This window comes from Dipodomys ordii, unplaced genomic scaffold, assembly GCF_000151885.1.
Source record: "Dipodomys ordii isolate 6190 unplaced genomic scaffold, Dord_2.0 Scaffold123, whole genome shotgun sequence".
NCBI lineage: Eukaryota > Metazoa > Chordata > Mammalia > Rodentia > Heteromyidae > Dipodomys > Dipodomys ordii.
Window position 1 is genome coordinate 922,789 of NW_012267339.1, and position 21,888 is coordinate 944,676.

Here is a 21,888-nt window from a genome sequence, read left to right on the forward strand (position 1 = left end):
CAATTAATTTGATATACATTTACTCAAATTTGGAATTATAGAAAATCTTTCTTTTTCTTCTGACATTAATGCTTATTAGCAGCCTTACAAAATAATATGCTTACTAATGGCTTCACAAAATAATACTCTTAGGTAGATGGTTCTCTATGATGTAAGTAACTGCAATTACTCTCTATTTTCTAACCTAGTTTCAAGAACAGGAAGCAGCACTTCCTTTCATTTATCCCTTGAGGAATCTTCAAGGCTAGGAGGGTAGGGGAAGGGACCTCTGTGGAGTAACCTGTTCTTTGCTATATCCACACTTAGGAGTTGGATGGAAGGTTTTATTTCTCATTGATCTCTAAACTAGAGTCCAAAATGAATGTCCTGGAAGTCTGATGCTGGTGTTTTTTTTTTTTTTTAGCAGAATGAAATTCATTCATGAATATTAATATTTATCCTGAGCTAGAAAAAAGTCACTTAAAGAAAGTAAAAGGGGCTGGGAAGGTAGCTCAGTGGTAGAGTGCTTGCCTTTTTATGCATGAGGCCTTGGGTTTGATTCCTCAGCACCACATAAGCAGAAAAAGCTGGAAGTGGCACTGTGGATCAAATGGTAGAGCGCTAGCCTTGAGTTGAAGAGCTGAGGGACAGTTTCCAGGCCCAGAGTTCAGGCCCCATGGCCGACAAAAAAAAAAAAAAAAAAAAGTAAGAAAAAAGTTACTTACAACTTTGTCCTTTCCAAAATTATTTTTTATTTTTAGTGTTTTTTTGTCTTTGTGTTTGTGAATTTCAACAGAAGTATTTACAAATTACAGCCAGTTGCAGAATTGTGGAAGTGTAAAGCTAGTGGTGTTTATGTCTCCAGGCTATTTGTTTACCATTCAACTTATTACTAAGCAAAGAGAAGAAATGTCAATATAATTTGCCTTTATTTTTATATTAGAGAGCAATTTTATTACATCTTAAGATGTAATTCAGAGGATGTAGTTAAAATGTAATTATAAGGATACCAGTCCTTTCCTTCAGAACATGGTGACATCGTTGAAAGTGGCTGAAAAACTTCTTTGTGACTCAAGAGGAAAATATCTCTCATACTCAAATTAGTATATTTTAGAGGTTTCCAGGTTGCTTTCCACTGCCAAGAATATCCTCTATACGAGCCAGAACATGACATTTACTAATGAGTTATTTTGTGTATATTGGACATATATGTAGTTTATATTTTCCTAATTATGGCATATCTAGTCTTCTTTATTTATTTATTTATTTTTTGCCGGTCATGGGGCCTGAACTCTGGGCCTGGGCGCTGACCCTCAGCTCTTAGCTCAAGGCTAGCACACTACCACTTGAGCCACAGCACCACTTCTGGCTTTTTCTGTTTATGTGGTGCTAAGGAATTGAACCCAGGGCCTTATGCATGCAAGGCAAGCACTCTACCACTGAGCCACCTTCCCAGCCTAGTCTTCTCTACTTTTAACTCTTTGTTTACCCTCATTATTTTATTTTAGCTTTCCTTTCATGATTTTCTGACTTCTCTTAAACTCAGATTTTTCTCTGCTTCTCAGTTCCAGTGATCTAGTGCTACCTAACACATCACCACAAAACTTGGTTTAAAATAACAAACAGTTATTTCTTCTTATTGTTCCATATGTTGACTTGGCTCAGTGCATAGTTGGAATTTCCCACAGGACACAATAAGAAAGGAGTGGGTATAGGAATCATCTGAAAATTTGACACAATGCACATTCAAAAGGGGCTGCAATGTACCTCCATGTGACTTCTGTCTTCAACAGACTAGGCTAGACTTCCAACATAACTCAGGACATAAAAAACTCAATGGGTTGAAGACTTATTAGCTGTTCTTGTGAGAATTATATCCTGTTATTCCATCCTGCCTCAAGAAATTCTCTTGTGAGTCTCAGGTCTCAAGAGCAAAAAGTAGAGATTGAGAGACCAAATTTGTTGGCTACAACAAAGTTGCTGTTTACGTTGGTCAACGTGGTCAGGATGGAAAATTTGCAGAAATAGGCTGTATTCTTTGATGGAGAAGTCATAACATCACATTGCAGAAGAGCTTATGGAACAGGACGTGGTATAGTCATTTGGGAATTATAAGGTGTGCCCAGAACATTATTTTCTGGCAACTCAGTCATTTAGCATTCACTAAATGTTACTCTCAAAAGACTTTGTGTACTGGATTTGTTAACAATCCATTTTACTCAGCATGAAGCTATGGTTCAATTTTGTGCAGTTGATTTTACACTACCCTCCTGTAGATAGAAATGAGGTCAGACTTTCCCTCTGCTAAGGGGTAAGACCTTCCACCCATCTCTGTATATTCAGGATTAAAAACAAATATACCAAAATCCAAGCAACAAAACCAAAGAGATAAATGGGACTATATCAAACTAAGAAGCTTCTATACAGCAAAAGACACAGTCAACAGAGTGAAGAGAATGAAAAGAATACCTCACAAACTAAGCAAGTGTTAATCAGAATACACAAGAAACAAACCAAAAAGCAAACAACACAAAGCAAATTCAGTTTTAAATTGTGTAAATCTTCTGAATAGACATTTCTCCAAAGAAGAAACACAAATGATCTATAAGACAGAGAAAATGCTAAGTTTCATTGGCCATTAGGAAAAGGCAAATCAAAACCACAGTGACCTATCAGGTTAAGGGAGACTTTAGGTACTTGGAGTAACATTAGGGAAGCATTCTCTACTGTGAAAAGAAAGAAAGCATCTTGCTTAAAGCCTTTAGGATAGTGAGCTGTGGGAACCCATACCACTTAGGTCAAAAGCCGAGAAAGCAACCATAAGAGAAATGACTGAGGGCTTTTCTTATATAGAAGAGTTGCTTCTTCCAGATGTGGTGTGGCTCACATTTAAACTAAGCTACTCAGGCAGTGAAATTAGGAAGACCAGAATTTTAAGCTAGCCCCTGCAAAAGGTTTCCAGACTCAACCAATAAAAGCTAGGCACAGTGGTACATATCTGTCATCACAGGTATCAGGAAGATCCCTGACCAGATGGAAGAACCTATTAAAAAAATAAAAAGGGTTGGGGTCATGGCTTAAGTACCTGCCTAGCAAGTGCAAAGTCTTGAGTTCAAGCCCCAGTACCACAAACAAAAAGAGGAGTAGCGTCTGAATGTTACACATCACAGACTTTAAAGGCCTTCTTAAAATCTAAGATTTGAGTCTATATGATGCAATTTGAAGCAGTTTGTGACAATAAAATAATAGTAAATATTCCATATATTGTGTAATAAACAGTATTGATCACAAAACCTCAATCTTGTCAAAAATTTTCCCTCTACAGAGATATATTTTGGCAAGGAAATAAGTATGGTATAAATGATCACAAAGGCTGTTCTAATACCTTGTTAATTCCATTACAGTACATAGCATTAAGACAGAGCAATTAAAGGGAGAAGAGAAGAGCAGAGAGATATGAGGATGTGTGTCAGATGAAACAGTTCCTCCGAGGTTTTAAGTGGCCCCATCCTGGATAAAAGAAACCCAAGCAGAGGCTGAAGCCAGGTATGTAATCCACACATTGAATCCCAATTATTCAGGAGGCAGAGGCAGGATCCTGAGTTCAAGGCCAGCCTAGGCCAAGTTAGCAGAGAGACCCTGTTTCGAAAACAAAATAGGAAATACAAGAACTGGGAGCATGGTCTGAGAGATAGAGCACATGCTTAGCCTTTGTGAGGTACTGGGTTCAATCCCCAGAATCAGAAATAAAAAAGAAAAGAGAAAGGGGAGGCTGAACAGGTTGCTTACCAATTCCACCAACAACCTCTCTTTCTGGGACTCTGGGGACCAGCCTCCATAGGCCTCTGAGGAGCTCCTTTGTGGGAGAGCTTGGAGGCCAGGGGACAGCCACTGGGCCTCTCCAGGTCATGTCTGAGGTTCTATATTTGTTCACATGTTCAGTCCCCTCTCCCAAGCTGAGGCATACTCTGCTTCTAAAACTTCAACCCCTGCCCTGCCTGTCCTGAGTCTTCATGCCAGAGTGCCCTGTTTCTGCATTTTGCTTTTTCCTAATCAACTTATAAAATGCATGTGATTTACCTGACAAAAAGGTGTTTGCACTAGCCTTCTAGGCCTTTCTTCCCCGATATCTGGTTTAGCCATGTGGTCATTGAACGCTTATCACAGAGAAGAGGCTCTGCCTTACTGTCGTTCAGTGTGCCCTTTGCTTAAACAGGTTGCTTTCCAAGTTGTAAAAGTGTGGTGGTGAGATCTCCTTTTGTTTGAATTTTTGCTGTCATTGCTGTATTTTTTATTATGATCATTAAAACAAGAAAGCAAGCTTTCTTTCTTGAAAAAAAAACCAAAAATGAAACAAAAATAAACCAGTCCCCCACCCTGACTCTTTTTGGGAGAGAAGGGAAGTAAATTAACGTATTCTTGTCATGCTTCTTGTCTTACTCCAGGACTTATGCACACTGTGCATAAGGCTGCCTGTATAGAAAGGTACAACAAAAATGAGAGAGGATCCTGGACTTTCAAATATTTGAAAATAGGATTGAAGTCATAAAATATGACTGGTTCTAAGCAAGTTGTAATGCAGGATCAGGCTCACTGGGCAATGTACCAGAGTCTTTCCCTGTATTGCATATCATTGAGAAATGCATGATGGGAAAAGAGCCCAGAGCCTGGGTCAGTCTGCCCTCCTTTAACCCTAGCTTGTGATCTCTGTGCCTTTCATCTGTAAAACTGCATGTGACAAGCCATGATCCATAGTGGCTCATGCTTAGAATCCTAGCTACTCAGTAGGCTGAGATCTGAGGATCAGATCAGTTTGAAGCTAGCCTATGCAGGAAAGTCTACAAGACTCTTATTTCCAATTAACCATCAGAAAACCTGGAAGTAGAACTGTAGCTCAAAGTGATGGCGTGGCATCCTTGAGCAACAAAAGCTCAGTGTGCATAGGGCCTGAGTTCAAGCCTTAGGACCAGCATAAAAAAATTCAATGTGACAATAGGAAAATTGAAAACATATGCCTCATGTTAGAATTATTATATGCATGTTAAATTTCTTGAGAAAGACAAGGAAAGCAGTATCATGGCTATGTAGAAGAATCTTTTCCTTTCCTTTCCCTTTCCCTTTTGCCTTTTTCTTTCCTAATCAGAGTCTCAGTATGAAGTGCAAGCTGCCTTCAGACTCACAATCCTCCTGCCAGTCTGTGCCATGGTACCCAGTTAATTTTTTATTCTTTTGCTGACCGCTGAAATATTTAGGAGTAAAGCACCAATGTCTGCAACCTGCTCTTTAGTAGTTTAGTGAAGAAGTATATACATACATAGGCACAGAGACAGGTAAACATTACATACACATACAAGCTCACATGCAGATACACAGGTATATAGACTGGTACATACGTATAGTCACATTCACATAGGTACAGTCACACAGGCACAGCATGGCCGCACAACATAGGTACACACAGGCACACACAGTTATACACGGAGTTGTATACACAGAGACATACACAGTCACACACAAAAGTTGCACACACAAGCATACACACATATAGGCATATACACACAGGTACATAGAGCAGAAGGAGAGCATTAAATGTGCTGATCTGGGTACAATGTACAATAAGAGGGCTTGTATTTTAGTCTTCATACTTTTGAAGGCTTGGTAATTTTCAGAATTAAAAGGAATAGTAAGTAGATGATGCCTATAATACCACTTAAGTACAGCTGTCAAATTAAAATTCCTCCTAGGACAAGGAAGGATCTTCATTTTCACTTGCTTAATGTCTGCACATTGAGTCTATATATATTCACTTTGGCACTTTTCACATTTCCTCCCTGCCTACATTTCCTTCACCACTCCCACGTGAACTGGCTTTCAGGTTTAGGTTAAAGACGTAAATTGTTGAGGCTGCTATCATCCATCTTGGTGTTGTGAGGGGGGTTAGTGGTTTTACCTCCCTCATTCCACATTGTGCCCCATCTAATATCAATTTATGTAGTGGTAAATTTGCCAGTAAAAGCACAGAACAATCAATTAAAGTTGAGTATTAGATTAATAGTCACGTAGTATGCAAGGGCCAATTTTTCATGGGGCATGGTGGTGTTAAAAATCGTTCATTGTTAACCAAATTTAACTACCTTGTGTATATTTGTTAAATCTGGCAAGTCTACAAAAAGTCTCTTGTTCTCTCAATGTGTGTGGCTCACTGCCCACAAGTAGGACAAAAATCTTAGTTATGCAGGCACTGGGGAGAAAATATTTATAGTTCTCTTACTTTCCTGCCTGGGATAGCTTCTAAACACAACCCTCAGATCTCAGCTTCCTGGGTAGCTAGGATTAAGACGTGAGCCACCTGGGTCCAGATATAGTTCTAAAACCATAGTACACATAGCTTTTCTCCTGTAGTTGAGTTGTCTCTTCACAGCCATTTGGTTCACCTGTACTCATGGTGAATCTTTCACTTTTCTTCTTAAATTAGAACACAGTTGAGAAGAATTGCACTTTTATTTGTGATTAAAACCCATAGATAAAATATACAGATGATAAACAAATACAAGAGAATTGGAATGACACCTATTATACAGTATTGGTAGGTAAAGTGATTAATGAATGACAGATTTGCTGTATGCAGTGTCATTAATCTCAATGAATCTCTTTTTAGAAACACTTGTTATACAAGGATATGTTTAGGCAGTTAGCATTAGTGCACACGTGTTAAAACGTCATTCTTAGAGCTGCAACTTCAAGCATTTAATCTAATTCTATCTCATGGATTGTTTTACTGCTTGATAAATGGTCCTGATTTGCACTGACCTTTCAGGAACAACATACCAAGGAAAAGAAAGCAACAAAAATTAGTCTACTGACAGAAACAAGAGAAAAGCTCTTTGGAACTGTAGCACCATCCCACATTATAATATGCACATTTGTTATATTGCACCTTCCTGAGTTGAACTTTGAAAAATGGTAGCCAGAAGCTATGCAAGATTGGAGACTTCAAACCAGGCTAGGCCTTCACTGATGGTAGTAGTAATCTTGACCTTCATAGCCACCATAACTTTGCCCTTTGTAGTAACTGTATTCATCCTCATAGGCTCGGTAATTGTCTCCACGAGGTTCCCCATTTGCAGTGTCATAGACTTCATACCCATTGTCATATTCAGTGTTACCTATTTGTTCATACTCCCCTTCATAATCAGCTGTGGTGGTTTTCCCAAGGGGTGGAGAGGTGGCTCCATAGGCCTCCTGTGGGGGGGTTGTGGGTACTAACCCACCATTTACAGATGTTGTTCTCTGAAAACCAGCACTAGTGGTTGTGGTTCCTCCTGCACTGACTGTACTGACACTTCTTTCTGCACCACCTGCATCATTGTCGCCACGGCTGCTATAATGGCTACTGTCCACTTCTGTGCTGTTGGTGCTGGTGCCATTTATTTCTTGTTCATTTTCATCCACTTCTGCTTCACTTTCTTCATTTTCTTCCTCTTCCTCCTCCTCTTCATCTTCTTCCTCACTTTCCTTCACTTTGGTGGACTTGTTTTCTGTGTCCACAGCCTGAAAGGAAAGGGTTGAAAAGCGTCAAATTTTCAGGCCATCACTTTCTCCAGAACAGTACTTGATACTCATAGCCTTGTTCTCGATGCTATCTTGAATGAAGTCAATTGAATTCACATAAGGGGAGGGTTTTGATCAGAAGAAGAGCCTTTGCAATTTTTGTTTTGTTTTGTGCTGGTCCTGGGGCTTAAACTCAGCACCCAAGTGCTCTTCCTAAGCTTTGTGCTCAAGGCTATTTCTATTTATTTGCTCTAATTTTTAAATATTATCTTTAAGTAGTTGTACAGAAAGGTTTAATTTCAAAATGTCAGTTTATGAGTACAATGCATCTTAATCGATGTCACCTTTTTTTTTGTCAGTCGTGGGGACTGAACTTTGGGCCTGGGTGTTGTCCCTCAGCTCTTCTGCTCAAGGCTAGCACTCTACCACTTGAGCCACAGCACCACTTCCAGCTTTTTTCTGCTTATTTGGTGCTGAGGAATTGAACCCAAGGCCTTATGCATGGAAGGCAAGCGCTCTACCACTAAGCCAACTTCGCAGTCCTATGTCACCTTTTTAAAAAAATCATTCTGTCTCATCTCTATTAGCTCTAGCCCTATCCTTTCAGATTTCATATTCATTTAAAAATATTCACCCACCCTTCCTCTCTCCATTTTATATTTTTTCTTGCTTCTTCCACGATTTAATGAAGACAACATAAAATTCTAAATGCATGGAGTTAGCCTAACTTCAGACTTCAGGAGAGAAATGAAAACAGAGTTAACATTGTGGAGGAATTATTACCTGTTTGGGAAGCTGGATTGCAGCTAACCCCATGCTTTCTGTTCCAGATGTGATCTCTTGCCCATAGCCTGGTGTCCCAGTAGAGAGGGTGGTATTCTCTGCTTCAGATTCTTCGTCTTCATTTCCATCAGAATCTTCATTGTTCTCTTCCTCATTTGAAGTCTCCTGGTGAAGATAATAACAAGAAGTTTATGTGACCAGCATATAGGTTAAGATCTGTTGGAGTTTGGATAACTGCATGGTACAGCATGCTGGGCATGCTGTCTTCTGTATAACATCCATAATGTGTAATTTTAAGAATCAATCAAAATTATTTAATTCTATATATCACAGTAAAGTCTATCTTAGCTATTTCTATTTTCTACTTCATATAGCATATGATCAATTTTCCTTTGCCCAAGGAAAATATTAAACACTCCAAAGCATTCCCAGTAGTTATATAATAGCATGAAGATGTTTCAAAAAATTAACCATCCTCAAATCAACACTTATTGTAGTTGTCAGTATTTTATTGTTTTGCTTTTATTTCATGGTGTTCTTTTGCTTTTGATACATAGTAGACTGAGTTTATCTCCCAGTGTAATTTGTAGCTAATATTCAATGTCAGAATTTCTTACCATAGAATTTATTTGCTTTAAGTACTAGAAAACAGTAAACCACATTTAAATGTATGTTTAGAAGACTGTGATGTTAACATTAAGATTTTAAACAAATAAGAAAGCACAGACTTAGCTTGTCTTATTGAAACAAAATTTTCATAGCAGAATGCTTTTATTATCAAATTTATACATTCTACCATTTTATTGAAAGGTCTTGGTGCTACCACAATCCAGCTCAAAATAATTGCCACTCTAATTATGCCCAATATCCCACACGTACTATATTTTTTATTTTTCTTAATTTTGCAGCTTACTCCAACAGATTCAAACTTTACAGTAGTTGCAGGAGAAATTATTAGCGGCCTTGGGAAGATTCTCACAGGAAGAAACCGAATTAGTTAGATCTTACTCCCTCACTTCACAGAAAAGGGTATGAAGTTCAGTGGGAGAAATGATTTGTATAAGGTCAAATAAATGTCAAGTTAATCACAGGAAAAGACTCAGTCTCTCAATTTTTTACATACTTCTACAGTACTCATTTTTGTCTTATGTAAGGATGCTTTATATCAATCATTTAAAAAGGAACTAGGCCACTGTATTTATAGATATTAGGTTTCAAACCATTTGGTTACATGCATCTACTATCATTGAACTTGCGCACATCTTGTGACTCAGCAATTTCACTTTTAAGTTGAATGGTTTAGGGAAATCAATGAGTGTTTTTACAAGAGGAAGTTCTAGAATGTTCATAACAGTCCTAACTTGGAAACTACCCACATATTCATCAGTATGATGTGAATATGGCACATTCACATCACAATATACCACCAGTAAGATTGAACAGTCTCCAACTACAAAACACAGTGGATGCATCTCTGCCATTGAGAGCAGAAGCCACTCGTAAGAGAGTCCATGCTATGTAAGCCTACAGATCTAGTGTACAAACATGGCCAAAGTAAACTGTATGTTAAAAGTCAAATAGAGATGCCTCTTCTGGGGACAGGGACTAAACAGAATGCAGGGGCTGCTTTTTCATGAGTGCTGATTTCACTATGGATTTAGTTTCTGGAATTTCAGTGCGTTATCCCCTGATGGTAATTTTATTACCCGTTTTAATAAAAAAAACTTTTTAAGCATTGCTGAGTAGATTAGAGGTAGAGAAAATGTACAGTTGCCAAATGGAAAATATGCCTAAGCCCCTTTTTTTATGGGACTCAATATTTAACTTAAATTATCAATTAAATTGTAAAGAAGAAATAAAGTATTTCCAGAATCTCTTGGCAATAGAAGATTTCTAAAATTTATTCTTTTTTTTTTTTTTTTTGGTTATAAGCCTTAACTCTGGGCCTGGGAGTTGTCCCTTCAGCTCTTCAGCTCAAGGCTAGCACTCTACCACTTGAGCCACAGCGCCATTTCTGATTTTCTGAGTGGTTTATTGAAGATAAGAGTCTCACAGACTTTCTTGCCTAGGCTGGCTTTGAACGCTATCCTCAGATCTCAGCCTTCTGAGGAGCTAGGATTATAGGCGAGAGGTGCCTGGCTTCTAGTTTACTCTTAATGAAGGATCTTTGAAGGAAGCTTCAAGTTAAACCACAAATTTTACTTAGCACAGTAAGTAGAGAAAGAATTAAAAAGTATGAGGAGATTCAGAAGACCCAGCACAGTTCTTTCTCCAAAGGCAAATTCTAACTTATGGCCACCTGGGTGAAAGTTGCTGAAAGAATCATAAATGTTCAGAGTTGATTGACACAATTTTGAGTACATATAATCTCATGAGTGCTTCAAGGGAAACCCATGTGTTTTGTGTTTTTTTTTTCAAACTCTCAACCACCAGTGAAGAATCATTGCTAAAAAGTGTTTAATCGAATTGGGAAATTGAGTTGTAAAAGCAGTTTTACAATCACTCTAGAGCAAATAGCTGTGGACAATCCCAGCTTAATTCTTGTGAACAATTGCTAGTGCTCCAGGCAAACTTCCATGGTAGGTAACATTTCCTGGTACTGGTTTAGCATTCATGTAGACCTTCCTTCAAGTTACTAGTGCAGTTATGGAAATGTTACCTTAAAAAAACAAACTAATAACGTGTTGTGTTGCCTTTCAAGTTCCCACATCACTTTTTCAGCAACATTGTCAACACTTATACATGATCCATTTTGACTGTCATTTTCTATTCATAAATAACCACCCAAGAACACTTAAATTTAGACAGTTCTCAAACCAGCCAACTATAATTGACTCTCCAGGAAAATGCACCCAAATTTGTATGTTTCCTTAGATAAGAGTTTCAGTTATAAGCAGAATAGCACAATTTCCAAGATATGGAAGTGAATTTTAGTCAATGACTATGTTTAATAGGAAGATATTTATATATTTTGTCTATTTTTATTTCTGAAAGAATATGAATTTTGTTTTAGACAAAAACAAAACATGAAATTACCATTTAAAGGAACAATGATATCCTGTAGTTTATGGAAGGTAGATAAATCAAAACTACTGGAGAGGATAGAAATTGGCTTTTATACACATACACTGAGAAAGGTGAAATATGCAAGTTTTAATGTTCAAATATTACACTTAGTTTAGGGTTGTTATTTATTTGTCTTTTGCCATCATGTTTTAGCTACCTATGTATAAGCAGTGCTTTCTCCTGTGTTTGAATAGACTTCATATCTCTCCCACTTAAAATGAAGATCCCCCCTTTTTTTAGCAGTAACCCTAATCCCACGATGCAATAGTGTTTTCAACAGGTTATTTAGTTGGCTCCAATTTAAATAACCTGCCACTTTGACCAAAATAAAAGGCTGTGGGCCTCTGGAAAGGCAGCAATAGCTACTTGCTGAATCTAGATTACAATTGGCAAGATTCCATTTGGTCTTTTTGTGCTGCTGAACTCGTTACGAGAAGTCTGCAGGATCCCTTACCTCTCCTTCTTCCTCCTCATCCGAACTGTCACCATCTCCATTTTCTTCGGAAGAGTCACCTCTTCCCTATAAAAGATATACACATAGATGTGTGAACATATATACCTTTGTAAATGTGTATATATTCTCAACCACAATTAAAATCTTTGTTTAATATAAAATACACACAGATATCTGATTAAACTACTTAGTATGAGCTTGATTGATTTCTGTACTTAGATCAGGCTTCATGATTAGGTGAGAAAGGTGTGAAGACATGGATGAATTTGGGATGAGGTAGGAGACAAAGAGGAATTTTGTAACTACTATATGAATTGCTTGAAGGCATGGCTCAAGTAGTAAAACACCTACCTAGCAAGAACAAGACCCTGAGTTCAAAGCCAAGGACTACAAAAAAGAATGTGAATCCAATATTTCACTTTCAATCCCCAAAGCATTAACAATATGTTGGAACATTTTGTGTGTAAAGTGAGCACCTGGGGCTCAAACCTGTAATCTTAGCTACATGGAGGCCTAAGAGTGGAGGGTTAGGGTTGAAGCCAGTCCTGACAAATCTGAGAAATTCTTATCTCTAATTAGCAAAAAGAGAGAACTGGATGTGTGGCTTAAGTGTAGAGTATCAGCTTTGACTAGAAAAGTTGAGAGAGAACTTGAGACCCTAAATTCAAGCCCCAATGCCAGCAAAAAAATTCAAAACACAAAAGTCACTTTGTATATAAAAAACTTGAAGTGCAGAATTGTTAAATTCTAAAAGAATGAAGGGATTATTTGTCCAATAGTTTAATTTTTAAAGAGATGAAATAAAAAATCCCAAAATGAAGCTAGGTGCCCTGTAATCCTAAAATTCAGAAGGCTTGAGATCTGGGGACTGGTTCAAAGCCAGCCTGGGCAAGAAAGTATGCTCTTATCTCCAATTAACCAGCAAAAAGCAGGAAGTGGAGCAGTGGCTTGAATGAAAAAGCCAAGGGACAACACCCAGGCTCTGAGTTCAAGCCTCAGTACTAGCACTAAAAAAAGAAAACAAGTCCAAAATGTTGTGGCTTTTCCAAGTTAGAGCACCCACTAATTGTTTTATTTTGCTTATGAAATATAAATTAAATGATGATATAAGTTGTTATGAGAATATTCTTTTAAATAATGAGGCTTTCAATTATTCTAAATTACAATTTGATTGAAAGAAATTAAATTTGCATACTTAACATCTTTAAAGCTAATTCTTAAAATCAGGTTAATTTATATAGAGAAGATAAAATTCTGTAAGAAAAAAATGGACCTTTAGAGTGTACTACTCATCTAAAGAGCTTAGCACTGAATAAGATTAAACCAAGAATTCTGTATCTCAAAATATAATTATATGTGCGTGAGCTTCACTGTTCTTTTGGCTTGCGCTATATTGAATTCAGGGTTTTGTGTATGTTTGACAAGCCCTCCAACATTGAGCAACATCCCAGACAGAAACTTTGCTAATGTTTGAAATGAAATGTAAATCTCAGCTTCTATTATGGGGATCTTCCAAACAGCAGAGGAAATTCTTCGTTTTTCCAACAAACACAACATTTCTGCATCCACTTCTGATGGATCAATCAGGTGTCAAATGGACCTCTCAGATTTTGCCATTTCCTGTCCTGAAGATTTAACTTTAATTCTGTGTTTAGAGAGTATGGCTACAGATAGAACTCTAGTCCCTGGGTGAGAAATCAGGTTGAAGAAAACACTCAAGTCAGTCGGGCGCTGGTGGCTCACGCCTGTAATCCTAGCTCCTCAGGAGGCTGAGATCCGAGGATAGTGGTTCAAAGCCAGCCTGAGCAGGCAAGTCCATTAGACTCTTATCTCCAATAAACCACTCAGAAAACCAGAAGTGGTGTTGTGGCTCAAGTGGTAGAGTGCCAGCTTTGAGCTGAAGAGCTGAGGGACAGTGCCTAAGCCCAGAGTTCAAACCCCATGACTGACAAATTAAAAAAAAAAAGAAAAGAAAAAGAAAAACACTCAATTCCCAGTCTCACTTTGGGCTGACTCTTTTGGTCTAATTCTTCAGATGGCCACATCATCTACGGTGGAAAGGAAAAATCACCTTGAGCCAAGAATAACCTCCACTGGAAAAGACAATAATTAGACCTGCCCTCTACTACTATGACTATGACTTTAATGGTTATGCCTTCCCTTGACCAGAGGGTGACTAAGGCAGATATTTATATTAGAGCTATTTCTATTTGTGAGTTTAATTAAATATAGAGAAGAGTATATTTACATAACCAGAGCTGTTTTCTTAGTGGAAGAGTTTTAGCTGTTTCACTTTCTGCTTCAACTCTAAGCTTTCTCCCTAATTCAACCATATCAGTCTTCATGCAGTGTCTGTAGTCAGTATCATTCATATATTGTATGGAATGCATTGATATTACAACATATGAATTTTTCCTGTTTTCCATTTATGTCTTATTGTCTATTTGTCACTAGGCCTTACTGGTTATAGGTGAAGAATATATAGATAGTATAGAAGAAAAATATACAGTGTATATATATATATATATGTATATATATATAAATACACATAGAAGAATATATAGAATGTATCTATGCATATGCAGATTAGATAGATAGACAGATGGCTAGATAGATAGATGGAAAACTTCTTTAATAAAATTCTGAAAAGCCAATACATTTGTATTCTAGCTGAGTCAGATATATGACCTCTGAAAGTTCATACACTAATTAAACTCATCTGAAACATATTTTCAAAATTTAAACAACTTAGGGTATTACATTTATTTATATTTTTATATAGTCTAGTAAATAGCTAAGCTACTGCAGACAGTTAATAGCTTTGCAATTCATATAGTTCATATAAATTGGTATTTTAGATATGGTGATCTATAAGCAGATTCATCTGAATAAAGCATAAATTTTAAAGTCAATATAGCTTAGTGCATTTGGGGATGAACACTAAATACCTAAGTAAAGGTACTTCAGAGAAATCAAACTATTTTAGACAGTTGATTGTGAATATGTGTTCAGCTTAAAATAATGATCTTAAAAGTTTTATATTAGTTGAGATAGGTCTCTCTGCACATAATTTGTGAAAAGTTTTTACATGAACATGTATGAACTTTGGGTCTGTAAACTTATTTCTCCCAGTATCATTTCACTGGAATGTTTTTACTTTTTGTGCATGTTCTGGGGCTTGAACTCGGGGTCTGGTCATTGTCCCTGAGCTTTTTCACTCAAGGATAGCACTCAACCACTTGAACCACAGCTTCACTTCTGTCTTTTTGAGTAGTTTATTGGAGGTAAGAGTCTCCTGAACTTTCTTGCCCCACCAATTGCAATCCTCAGATCTCAGCCTCCTGAGTAGCTATGAATGCAGGCATGAGCTACCAACACTTGGCCACTGTGGAATTTTTCAGTGGACCATTTTATTATCATTTCTGTTTAAGAAAGAAAATAACTTTCAAATGACTACTGTTTATTTCTGGGCCTGAGAGGAGCCAAGGAATGAAAGACAATTCCCCAAACCCACAACTCTTGTATCATTTATGTTCTTATTTCTGTGGCCACACAAATTCCCCATAATTATGATGGTGCTAGAAATACATGAAGATGATCATTTCCTGCTATTGTGTCAGCTAGCTATGGGTGAGTTTGGTATATGGTAATATGCATTGCCAAGCCACTCTGCTGACCAGCATTTTCAGGGTCCTGATGGCTTCAGTGTCTCAGGAAACCTGGGTCAAATTGTGCATAACTGGTATTCTGAATCCAAACTATATAGTCATAAAAATACTGCACTTCTGAAAAAAATAGTGCACTTCTGGTTTGCTGTGTACTTAAAGTGACACGATACCCTCTAGTTTTCAAAGGCCCTCTTCACAAGTAGCCCAGCAAAAATGGCAACACTTATTTTTAGTTCTAGTTACTTTCCTTTGGTTTACAAATTTAAGGGCTGTTTCTCCTTTTCTCACAAGCTTTCTGGTGCACTTCCTGAATTTTTCTCTCTTTTTGCAGTTTTTAGGCCTTAGTTGTATTATAATTATGCCACATGGTATGACCTGTGGCTTAGGTCACTTATCTTGGTTACTCTTCAGCAAGATTTTAGTTGTTTTAAGTCTCTGATTATGAAGTAAATTTCCCCCTATCAATAAGAAGACTCTGAATTAAGATGTAGAACTAAGTCTGTTATAGTACTGAATCAACTATACTTGTGAAAATCAGCAAACTTATCACTGGCTTAATTGTAAGCATTTGATAAAATGGGTCCACTTTTTAATTTTTGTGCCAATACTAAGGATTCAACTCAGCCTACATACTACTCCTAAAGCTTTTTCTCTCAAGGTTAGTGCTCAACCACTTAAGCCATAGCTTACTTCCAGCTTTTTGGTGGTTAGTTGGAGACGAGTCTCATGAAATTTTCTGCCCAGGATGACTTTGAACTGCCATCATCAGATCTTAGCCTCTTCAGTATTTATGATTAACCCAGCCAAAATGTCCCCCCCTTTAAAAAATAAATATCAATTAAAACACTGAAACTCAATGTGTCATAATATTTACCTTATTGTTACTCTTGATTGACCCTATATAATTTTATTCTCTATGTTTTTCTATTTTAAAAGAAAAAATAGATATGAGCTTTATTTTATTTTACTCAAAACATTTTTTACCGCATGCAGATTTTTCTGTAAGTAATTGTTCTGTCTGAATTTAACTGAAAGTTGAATAGAGGTGTTTTCACATTAAATTATATCCACATTCAACCATAATGTTCAAATGTTAAGTTTACTGCTTACCTGAATTGGAAATCGCTTCAGTGGAGGATAGAAGAAGGCATGTTTGTAAAGATAATATCGTGGCCTGTATTTAAAGATCTGTGTAGACAAAATTATCATTATATGTTCATGTTTTATGTACAATAATTCTAGAATAAGTGTGGGTCAGAGACGTATGCCAAAGTTAATTACCCCATTTTCTTCAGAATCTTCTAATTTGATTCTTCGGTGCAAATTTTTCATCTGTTTAAAAGAAAATTTAATTACTACATGTATTTTCATTTCCATAAAAAACAAAATAAAAAATACTCCAAGATTTTAACAATGAACTTACTGAGAATGCGCAGGCCATTCCCAGAATGCTGAGCAGTATTAAAGCAGTCTTCATTTTGGTGATTACTTCTGTAATTAATAGCATGGTAAGACTAATAAATATTAAAAACTAAGTGTATGACTTTTTGCTCATATTCAAAGATAAAGTATTTAATTTGGTTTCAATTTTAATTATCATTTAGACTCATTGAAACTAAATTTTTAGACTATAGTTGTAGCTCAATAGTAGAGCACTTACATATCATGTTCAAGATTGCAGGTTCAATTCCTAGCACTGCATAAAGGAAAACTATCTTTCATATAATTGTTATAGCTTGGCTTTAACCATCTGTTTGAATAATCTCGAGTTCCATATTTGATTTTAGTTTGTTTTGCAGTAATTTATCACAGAATACCATTGCATTATTATAAGAGGCTTTGAACATTCAAAAATATGCCATGAACCTGTGCTCAAACCTATAATCCTAGTTACTCTAGAGGCTGAGATCTGATGATCACAGCTTGATAAGAAAGTCTGTGAGACTCTTATCTCCAAATAACCAGCAAAAAAGCTGGAAGTGGAGGTGTGGATCACCTGGGTAGAGTGCTGTCCTTGAGCAAAAAAGCTAAGGGACAATGCTTAGGCCCTGAGCTCAAGCCCCAGTTTTGGCAAAAGCAAACAAAAGTTCTTCATTCTAAGATGAGGGAGCCTCTCAATAGTACTTAGAAGGGAATGTCAATACTGCAAAGAGGATTATTGAATTGTTCCTGTAAGCATGAGCTGTTGGTTTATAATTCAAAACCAAACTATACTTCAGGACATTTAAGTATTATTTCTGTGGAATGATCAAGAAGTTTATAACTTCTAGGCATAGGTTTTAAACTAACCACTCATTTTAAAAATAAAGGGTAGGAGACGGGAAAAAACCAACATATTTTCCTGTGAATATCGTGTGTGTGTGTGTGTGTGTGTGTGTGTGTGTGTGTGTGTGTGAGAGAGAGAGAGAGAGAGAGAGAGAGAAAGATTTATTACTAAACTTATCTATCATCTTGAGTTGAAGCACACTTGCATTTAACTAACAGAGTAGTCTCATACAGAGACAAGTTGGCAACATTTCAGAAGCAATTTCCTCTGTAAAAAGGGATGGTAGGGGAAAAACAAAAGGGATAGCAATGCTCGATAGCAATTATACTCATGTAACTGCAACCCCTCTGTACAGTATCTTTACAATAAAAAAGCCCCTCAAAAAGTAATATTCAAATGCACAAAACTCATTTCAGGCATTGTACCCTGAAGGTAGATTTTATATTTTGTCCTCACAGAAAATGCATTGCATGGAGAAAGAGTAGCTATAATCCTAAAGTAAACATTGCAAGGAGATGCCTGGAGAAACTGTCTCAGATCCAGAGTTACAGTCTAGCAGTGTGGCCAAGTGGTCTTTTGATTGTGATGCCTATATACCCCATCACAATCATCTCTATCTCAGTTAAATTGTGTTCCATAACCACAGGAGTAAAGGAGGTTTGTTCCTGTAGGGAGTACACATGTTCAAGAAGCTTAAATATGGAGTGCTTTGAAAATGCTCTCTTTTGTTCTATACCCCATCAGCAAACAGGAAGATTTATTTTTCAGCTCTATAAAAATGACTGGGATTTATTTTTGACAGGGACACTTTTGATATTTAAAGGGTTTAAAAACATAAATGCTCAGAAAGAGGGGTGACAACAGAAATTCCTTGTAATAAGTCATCATAAAACCAGAAGAAAATATGACAAGTATACTTTTAAAAGTGCCAAAATGGTTCATGTAGATGGGACCTGGCGGCCTATTAATCTTATTTACTTAGTGATTCATCAAAAAGCAAATACCTCTGTAGTGATTACTAAGGAAACAACCCAAACATTCCTAAAAGGATAATTTTGAGAATCTAATCACAAACTTGTTTTTAGGAGGCTATAAATTACCCCAGATTTTCTTTGTCTAGTGCTATTTTTCACATTGATTTTAGGATAGGATAGACTTAGGGTTGAGCTCCAATATATAATATATTGAGAAGCATTATACTTGAAGTGCAAGCTACATATATTTTATGGAGAAGTTGCATATAGCTAGGCATATTTGGAAATGCAAAAGTATTTGTCAATTAATCTTGAATGCATCACAATGAGAAAACGATTGCTTATGATAGACATAAATAAAAATGAAACAAAATTTTCAATTCCATATCTTTAATATTGAGCTTTTTACATACCAAGGTTAACAAGCTTAGCTTTCTGCAAAGAATCTAATATCAAAGGCACTAGTTAAATAGCAAGCAAATATTATCACATAACCACAATGCAGTAAGGTCATGTTTAATGAAAAAGTCAAAGCCAGGTCCAGAGATGTGTGAGCTAATGAACACAGTAAATCTTACCTTATGGTAGTCCTGGAACAAGGAAGTTGGCTGACAAGAGTGAGTGGCACAGATTGTTTCTCTCTCTGTGTCACTCACTCATTCAACTTGCTCATGCTGGCTATAAACCCTTGTTTGCCTTTCAGCAACCAATCACTGACCTAGCAAAGGTGATGTCAGAATGTGGATTCTCACCAGAAAACTCCCAAACTTCAACACTTTTTCAAAACACAGGCTCAGTTGAACAAACATCAGACGTGGTCTTAGTGCCAAGAAGTTTGCATTGTGGAATTTAATTGAAGGTTTAGATGAAGATGAATAGTTTCAGTTAGGAATATATATATAATAATATGCTGGACCTGAATTAAAATAAATAGCAAAAGATTAAACTATTTAGAAATTTCATAACGAGATGAAATAAAATACTAAGAGAAAATCTTTGTCTACAATAATATTTTAATAACTATTTTTATTTCTTGAAATTGCTTAGGTGACTCACAAAACTAGTGTCATTAAATCAGTCAGACTTACAAGATATATTTATTAAATCACAATACAGAGTGTAAGAGTTAAATTTTGTCTGGCACCATTAATTCACAACTGTAATAGTGGCTACTCAGAGAGTAAGACCTGGGGGATCACAGTTGAAAGCTAGCCAGGGCAAAAATGTCTGTGAGACACTATCTCCAATTAATCATAAAAATGCCTGACTAAAGGTATGGTTCAAGTTGTAGAGTGCCAGGTATGCAAGAAAGCTGAGCCTACCAAGGCAGATTTTATCTGATTTTATAAAATGAACTTCTTCAGGTTATCTATTTTTGTGGCTTTCTTTCTTTCTTTTTTTTCTCTTTCTTTCTTTCTTTCTTTCTTTCTTTCTTTCTTTCTTTCTTTCTTTCTTTCTTTCTTTCTTTCTTTCTTTCTTCCTTCCTTCCTTCCTTCCTTCCTTTCTTTCTTCCTTTCTTCTTTCCTTTCTGTCTTTCTTTCTCTCTCTTTAAGTAGTTGAACAAAGGAATTTACATTCTACAAATCAGTTTATAAGTATAATGCATCTTGATCGATGTTACCCTTTTCATCCTTCTCCCCATCCCTCCCAGCCCAACCCCTCCATTTAATTTCATAGGATAAGCATTGAATATTATGACTTTATGTCCCATCACTTATTTTCTTCATTGGTTTACACCCCTCCCCTGGACCCTCCACTGTTTAACTACCAGTTTCCTGTCATTTTGTTAGACTCTGCCTTCCTTCCTTCCTTCCTTCCTTCCTTCCTTCCTTCCTTCCTTCCTTCCTTCCTTCCTTCCTTCCTTCCTTTCTCCCTCCCTTCCTCTCTCCTTTCTCCCTCTCTCCCCCCTCTTCCTCCCCTTTCCCTATCTTTCTTTCTCCTCTTTACTTTTTGGTACTGGAGATGGAATTCAGGGCACTCTACTACTTGAACTATGACTCCAGACCTTTTGCTTTTAGTTTATTGTTAGAGAGGGTCTCTTGCTAATTTTGCCAAGATCAGTTGGGCTCAAACAGATTCTTCTACCTCCACCCTCCTTTACCAGCATGTCAGACCTCGAGAGCTTATACAGTTAATCCTTGTGGGTATTAGAATTTTACTTTTAATTTTTCTCTCTATATCTGTGTATATACACACACACACATGTATTTGCTGATAAACTCAGACAATTTCAGTACTTACATAGGCTGGCTAGAATATAGTCAGTGGAAGTAGTATAGGTGAGATTAATCAGACAGACAAAAACAGATAATAGAGCTGTAAGTTATCCTCTGTAGAACTATCGTGAAAATTGAGAATATCAAAGGATTGAAGCAGAAAAATAATATAAGCAGGTTTTCAGTTTGGGATTTTTTTTGTCAGTCATGTATTTTGAACTCTGAGCCTGGGCTCTGTCCCTCAGCTCTTCAGCTCAAGGCTAGGGCTCTATCACTTGAGCCACAGCATCACTTCCAGTTTTCTTGTGGTTAGTTGGAGATAAGAATCTCATGGACTTTCTTGCCTGGGCTGCTTTGAGCCATGATCCTCAGATCCCAGCCTCCTGAGTAGCTAGGATTATAGGCATGAGCCCCTGGCGCCTGACAATTTGGGAAATTTTTTGTACTAGCGTTTGAATGTAGGGCACACCCTGGACTATGACTCTCCTATTTTAAGCTTCTCATCAAAGCTGGGATGGTAGACACACCACCACACTTCCCTTCTTCCACTGAGATAGAGTCTTACATTTTTTTCTGCCTAAGGTGGCCTGGAACCATGAACCTCCCAATCTAAGCTTCCCAAATAGGATGACAGTCATGAGCCACCAGTGCTGAGCAAGACAGGAATTTTATTCTTGAATGTCCCACTTAAAGACTTGGAATTTCAAGATAATTAAACTTGAAAATAAGGATGTTATAAAAAAATAAGGGGTGGGGTGGGGGTGGGAGATGGGAAGGGAAGACAAAGGAAGAGGCAACAATGCTTGATAAGAAATATACTCATTACCTTGCCCATGTAATTGTAACCCCTCTGTATGGTACTTTCACAATAAAAAAATCCAAAAAAAAGAAAAGAAGGATATTTTCACCAAAGTTCAAAAATTAAAAGATC

The 21,888-nt window shown here is 37.0% G+C and overlaps 1 protein-coding gene across 1 annotated transcript; it reads right to left on the bottom strand.

The window, feature by feature from the left end:
- Nucleotides 1–6,990: 6,990 nt before the first annotated feature.
- Ibsp (integrin-binding sialoprotein) lies at nucleotides 6,991–16,978 on the bottom strand. Its single transcript, XM_013029837.1, has 6 exons — nucleotides 16,925–16,978; nucleotides 16,783–16,833; nucleotides 16,612–16,689; nucleotides 11,834–11,899; nucleotides 8,314–8,478; nucleotides 6,991–7,530 (listed from the first exon to the last, which is right to left on the bottom strand). Exons 1-6 carry the CDS (start codon nucleotides 16,976–16,978, stop codon nucleotides 6,991–6,993), a joined length of 954 nt encoding a protein of 317 aa, XP_012885291.1.
- Between the last annotated feature and the right edge of the window lie 4,910 nt (nucleotides 16,979–21,888).

Coding starts and splice junctions, on each gene's coding strand:
- Ibsp (XM_013029837.1), bottom strand. CDS start 16,978: ATGAAGACTGCTTTAATACTGCTCAGCATTCTGGGAATGGCCTGCGCA. Junction 8,479..11,833: donor ATGAGGAGGAAGAAGGAGAG/GTAAGGGATCCT, acceptor TATCTTCACCAG/GAGACTTCAAATGAGGAAGA. Junction 7,531..8,313: donor CAATCCAGCTTCCCAAACAG/GTAATAATTCCT, acceptor CTTTCCTTTCAG/GCTGTGGACACAGAAAACAA.